This window comes from Aulonocara stuartgranti, assembly GCF_965226115.1.
Source record: "Aulonocara stuartgranti genome assembly, chromosome: 12".
Taxonomy (NCBI): domain Eukaryota; kingdom Metazoa; phylum Chordata; class Actinopteri; order Cichliformes; family Cichlidae; genus Aulonocara; species Aulonocara stuartgranti.
In genome coordinates this window covers 9,549,808-9,556,250 of record NC_138948.1, presented here as the reverse complement: position 1 = coordinate 9,556,250, position 6,443 = coordinate 9,549,808, and the positions used below count along the sequence as shown (strand labels likewise).

Sequence of the window (6,443 nt, the reverse complement as noted above, 5' to 3'; positions counted from 1 at the left end):
GAGCCCAGCGCTGCTCCTGACGAAGGGAAAACCAATTCTGCAGGGGAGACCTACCTTGGACTTGTGCAGGTGAAACCAAAGGGAAGTTATGCTTCACTGTATTTTCTAGTCTTTGGCTTAGAATGAAGTTGGTTTGGAAACATATTCAGCTATGCTTCAGCCCCTGCTTTGCGTTTGTGTGGGCGCCGTGCTAGCAGTGTCCAAGCTTTGTTTTTTCCCCTTTTCATGCTCAACCTGATTCAATTGCTGTGGTGGGATCTTAAGAAACTTTTGCATAAACAAATGCCTGCAAATATCAAGCTGAAGCAACACTGTAAAGAAGAGTGGGCCGAAATTCCTCTACAACAATGTAAGGAACTGATAAACTCATAGAGAAAATGATTAAGTTATTGCAACTAAACATACCTTCTATATTGGAAGATGTACTTAGATGTACTTAGTTTTTTTCACTGGACATTCATTTACATCCAGTCCAGTGAAAAACTAAGTTCAAGGTTCTTTATTATTTGTAACTATGCATGTGACAAATAATAAAGAACCTTGAACCTTGAACTTAGTTTTTCACTGGACTGGATGTAAATGAATTCTTTTTAAAATTTGTTTAAAAGTTTTAGAGTACTGAAACATCATGGGTGAGAGCAGTCTCATGTTGCAAAAGCACTAAAAAGAACCAGTAAAGTCTGCAGATCTACATGCCGACTCTCACCAAAGTCCTATAATTAATAACTGGAAGTGGTTTCTGACACATAAGCACAGGTAAAGTGGGTAAATGCTGCCTGGCCAGAATAAAAACAAAGAGCACCAATGTCAACCAGTGACTTATGAAGGATGTCGCGCAAAGACCCAGATATTTATGTGTTTTATGGACCAAAACAAAGTAATGAGGCCACTGGCGTACAGTACATTCATCAGGTAGGAGGAATCATACTGCTCCCTGGTGGTCAAAGTTATTGCAGCAATTTCAATTTAGATTTGCTGGCATTTTTGAAAATACATAAGTTGTTAAAAGAGTGCTTCTCATAAAAAACAAAACACACAAATGTAATAAAACATCGTCTCTAATTATATGAAGGCTTGTTCATTTCTTCAGAGTCTGTCTTTATTCTTTCCACAAATTCCCAACAACAATACCTAAAAACAACAACAGTCCAAGGTTTCTGTTTGAAACAAACTTTTTCCAGCAGTCTTCTGGTTTGTTGATGTCTAATGTGTAAATCTACGAGAGAAGAAAATAAATATACTTCAATGGAAAACCTAATCTTAAAACACATGAATCTGTGCATGTTTCTCATTTAAATGTTGTATTAAAGTTGACCATGATCCTCACCTGGTTTGTCAGGTGCATTGCTACACCGGTGAGTACAGCATAGTAAGGGAGAGTCTGTTCAGCATTGACCCCAGCTAATACCAGTCCAGACATCATGGCCACAACGAAGCCACTCAGCCAGGGTTTGGTTTGCTCCTGGAACCTCAGTGCAGTAGATTTGACTCCTACTTTGATGTCATCCTCCTTATCCTATTTATGAAAGACAAAACAACACGAGGTCACAGTCAATCAAGGTCCCTACTGTAACATAGGACACATTAATCTCATGTTCACCTCAAAGAAAAACATCAGTAAAGATTAGTCAGTTAGATAGTCAGCTGGGAAACTTTGTGTTAACTCATGGAGCTGAGGATATCGTGGATATGCTGACCTCGCTGCGTGGTGTACAGAGCGAGGTCAGCATGATTAATATTCACAATAAAAATATTAGCCGAACATCATGAAGTCTGTATGTGTTTCATAGTGTCGAACAACCTTTGTACAGTTAAAGCCAGCAGTTACTACATGACGGAAACACCAACGTTATCTCTTTTATGTGTTTATACACAGGTCACGCTGATTACTGAACAAAAACCCAAAGATCAGATGTTAAACAGATTTATTTGCTCTCTCTCCTCCTTAAACATGTTTTTAATGTTAGTTATAATTCAGAATTGGCGACTGAAACACGTAGGACACATAAGAACATCAGGAAATAAAACACCGATAAATATAACCTCAGTAAAAGAAGTCAGCGGGGGTTACTACAGCTGTGTACCGGGGCCTGCGCTTTGTCGGTGGGATTGCTTGCGAGGCGAGCGGGTCTATCCCACGCTTTGCCGTGAGACTGGGCAGACATCTCCGAAATCATCGAAACACTTTTGCAAAGAGGCTGTATCTTGACAAACCGACCAGACACATGAAGATTAAACCACTACATTCTTGGCTAAAAAAATATTAAAACGGTATTTGGTGACACACAAACAGGGTTTTTCAAAGCTCAGTTCTGTTAGCTTCCACATGCCGGTTGTTGTGTGCTAGAAACAATGGCCACCAGGCCAAAGCAATGGTTTTGACTCGATCAGCGTTAACCCCGCCCCCTGAGTTTGATGGGTGAGGCTGACAGATAAAATTATTTCATGATGAGAGCCAGGCGCCAAGACTGCCAAAATGAAATAAATAAATATATCATTAAATAATTAATTAAATGTGTCAATAATTAATGAAATGTGTCAATAATTAATTAAAATGTGAAATACATAAATAATTAATTAAATATGTCAATAATTAATTAATTAAATGTGTCAATAATTAATTAAAACGTGAAATACATAAATAATTAATTAAATGTGTCAATAATTAATTAATTACATATATCATAACTATTTATTTAATTAATTAATTCCAATTTTAATTAATTATTGCCACATTTAATTAATTATTTAATGGTGTATTTAATTAATTCATTATGGCAGTCCTGGCGTTCCATATCTGACACATAAGCACAGGTAAAGTGGGTAAATGCTGCCTGGCCAGAATAAAAACAAAGAGCACCAATGTCAACCAGTGACTTATGAAGGATGTCGCGCAAAGACCCAGATATTTATGTGTTTTATGGACCAAAACAAAGTAATGAGGCCACTGGCGTACAGTACATTCATCAGGTAGGAGGAATCATACTGCTCCCTGGTGGTCAAAGTTATTGCAGCAATTTCAATTTAGATTTGCTGGCATTTTTGAAAATACATAAGTTGTTAAAAGAGTGCTTCTCATAAAAAACACAAATGTAATAAAACATCGTCTCTAATTATATGAAGGCTTGTTCATTTCTTCAGAGTCTGTCTTTATTCTTTCCACAAATTCCCGACAACAATACCTAAAAACAACAACAGTCCAAGGTCTCTGTTTGAAACAAACTTTTTCCAGCAGTCTTCTGGTTTGTTGATGTCTAATGTGTAAATCTACGAGAGAAGAAAATAAATATACTTCAATGGAAAACCTAATCTTAAAACACATGAATCTGTGCATGTTTCTCATTTAAATGTTGTATTAAAGTTGACCATGATCCTCACCTGGTTTGTCAGGTGCATTGCTACACCGGTGAGTACAGCATAGTAAGGGAGAGTCTGTTCAGCATTGACCCCAGCTAATACCAGTCCAGACATCATGGCCACAACGAAGCCACTCAGCCAGGGTTTGGTTTGCTCCTGGAACCTCAGTGCAGTAGATTTGACTCCTACTTTGATGTCATCCTCCTTATCCTATTTATGAAAGACAAAACAACACGAGGTCATAGTCAATCAAGGTCCCTACTTTAACATCCTGGATCCTGTGGACTTTCCTCCTCTGACCGCTAGCCCTCGCCATCCCGCTGTGTCGCTGAGGTCTGCGCCATCTCCACCACTACGCCCCCGGAGCCGCGGTGGGCAACCCGACGCTGTGGTGCAAACTCACCGCGGAGAGCTGTGCTTTACCCCGGCTCCTCGGAGAAGAGGACCCACGGCGCGGCTACCTGGGAGTCACTCACGCAGTCCGGCTGGCGCATCTCCATCTGAACACCCCCGGTGCCGCGGCGCGGGCGTCTCAGATGGCCAGCAGCCCCCGGTAGCACCTCCTCTCTCCACGCTGGTCCTCGGGGATTCCATCGTCAGGAACGTGCGGATGAGGGGGGCGCTCACGCTGTCGTTCCCGGGAGCCACTGTTGTTGACATAGTGGACAGAATTCCCAACATTCTGGCATCCCACCCACAGGTTAACCGGCTCATCATCCACATCGGCACCAATGACATCCCCAAACAGCAATCTGAGCTGCTGAAGTTGGACTTCCTCCAACTCTTCAGCCTCCTTGGTCAGTTGCAGGTGAGTGCTTTTATCTCTGGGCCCACCCCCACCTGTGGCAGAGGGATAGGCCGTTTCAGCCGGCTGCTCAGCCTTAACACCTGGCTTTCCTCCGCCTGTGTCTCCCACGGCGTGGGTTTTATTAACAATTTTGATGCCTTCTGGGAGAGGAGGCATCTTTTTGGGGCAGACGGGCTCCACCTCAACGCCTGGGGACGCCGTTTGCTGTCCGCCAATTTGGCATTTGGCGTACAGCACTCCCGCACATCGCCCTGTCACTACCCCAAATTGACATTACCTGCAGATCTGTCTGCCACTGACTGATGTTCTCCTGGTCCCAGCTCCTATATTTGTTCCACTTTTAACAGTAATACACAAAACTCTGGACTCGGACCTCTCTCTCCCACAGTCAACACAATACCCGTCATAATCACAAACAGAGAGCAACAGAATTATCATAAATCTAGTAACTCCAAAAACATTAATAACCTCCGGCCTCTTCAAAAATATCAACATCCATTCAACTCTATTGTCAAAAATCCACCAGTCTCAATCAGTATGGCACTTTTAAATGTCCGCTCTCTGTTGAACAAGTCTTTTATTATTAATGATTTAATTTTAGATAATAAACTTGACTGTTTATTTTTAACTGAAACATGGCTGGGTTCGGATGCACCAGTTTGTTCTCACTGAGGCCTCCCCACCAAATTTTAATTTCTCTTTTTCTGTTAGAAGTGGTAAGAGAGGTGGTGGGACTGCATCTTTAGCCAACAACACACTCACCTCCAAACAAATTTTACTTGATCATTTTACCACTTTTGAATTCCACGCTATTGTTTTCAGCAGCCCTCCAGTTTTATCTGTCACAATTTATAGACCACCTAAAGACAGTGCTGCTTTTATCAAGGAATTCTCAGAATTTTTAACAAACATACATTCAAAATATAATATGATAATTTTAACCGGTGATTTTAACCTGCACATAGATCATCCTTCTGACCCTGCATCAAAAGAATTCTTAAACATTCTTCACTGTTTGGATTTTACCCAGCACGTCACACAGCCGACTCACAACAGAGGACACACTCTGGACCTGGTCATCACCCATGGGCTGTCCACCAGCGTGTCCTCTGTTGTTGACTTGGCTGTCTCTGACCACTACTGTGTGTTTTTTAACATCACCGGTTTTATTCAGCGGGAGACCTCGGTGCGAACTGTGAGGAGGCGCTATCTAACCTCTGAAGTGGCTGCAAATTTTACCAGGGTTTTAGACGAATGCCCCCCTGCGATTTTACCTGCACCCTGCGATTTGATTTTTAATCATTTCAACAGCAAACTGAAAAAAAGCCTTGACTCCGTTGCTCCACTCACCACCAAAAACATTAACGTAAAACACGTATCACCCTGGAGAAACGAAGAAGTCAAAAAACTCAAAAGAAATTGCAGGGCAGCAGAAAGGAGGTGGAGGAAAAATAAAAATACTATCAACCATCAAATATTTTGCGAGCAACTTAAAGTGTACAATAATACATTAAGGAATTCAAGAAATTCATACTTCGCCAAAATAATCAGTAATAACAAAAATAATCCCAAGGTCCTCTTTTCCACCATAGATCATTTATTTAACCCTGATTTTAACAGCTCCCAAAGAACCCCCACAGACTCACTCTGTGAGCAGTTTGCAGACCACTTCAGGGGAAAAGTCAGCGCCATCAGATCTGATATTTTATCTAATCGCGATATGTTTGTAAACACATCTGCGGGCTCGATTGTACCTGAGGAGACACTGGACAGCTTTGTCCTGGTTAATGCTGAGAACCTTAAGAAAGTTTTCTCCACAGTGAGACCCACCACATGTCTTGTAGATCCAATCCCTTCTTCACTCTTTAAAACACTTTATGGATTTTTTGAGGCTGAGCTTTTATACATGATGAATTGCTCTCTTCAGTTGGGTGTCTTCCCTGCTGCCTTTAAAACGGCGGTGGTGAGGCCCCTTCTGAAGAAGAGCAATTTGGATTGTAATGATTTTAATAACTACAGACCTGTATCCAACTTACCATTTTTAAGTAAAATCTTAGAAAAACTTGTTTTTACTCAGATTAATGATTTTCTAAATGATAGAAAGATCCTGGAGATATTCCAGTCTGGATTTAGGGTGAACCACAGCACAGAGACGGCTCTCCTAAAGGTTTTAAATGATCTTAGATGTAACTGGGACGCCCAAAAGCTCTCAGTCCTGGTGCTACTGGATCTAAGCGCAGCCTTTGATACAGTAGACCACGCTATTCTTTTAAACAGA

General features: G+C 41.3%; 1 protein-coding gene across 8 annotated transcripts in view; it reads right to left on the bottom strand.

The window, feature by feature from the left end:
* Positions 1-555: 555 nt before the first annotated feature.
* Positions 556-6,443, bottom strand: part of LOC309719015 (4-hydroxybenzoate polyprenyltransferase, mitochondrial-like) — a 14,875-nt gene continuing 8,987 nt past the window's right edge. For 7 of the 8 annotated variants that reach the window (XM_082554757.1, XM_082554758.1, XM_082554753.1 and 4 more), the window contains 2 exons: positions 3,379-3,567; positions 3,092-3,267 (listed from right to left, as the gene is read on the bottom strand). In XM_082554757.1, the coding sequence (XP_082410883.1) occupies positions 3,151-3,267; positions 3,379-3,567 (306 nt within the window). In that variant the 3' untranslated portion in view covers positions 3,092-3,150. Of the gene's footprint in view, positions 1,217-1,327; positions 1,517-3,091; positions 3,268-3,378; positions 3,568-6,443 lie in introns of those variants that run through there. The other variant, XM_082554759.1, reaches the window with a different exon arrangement.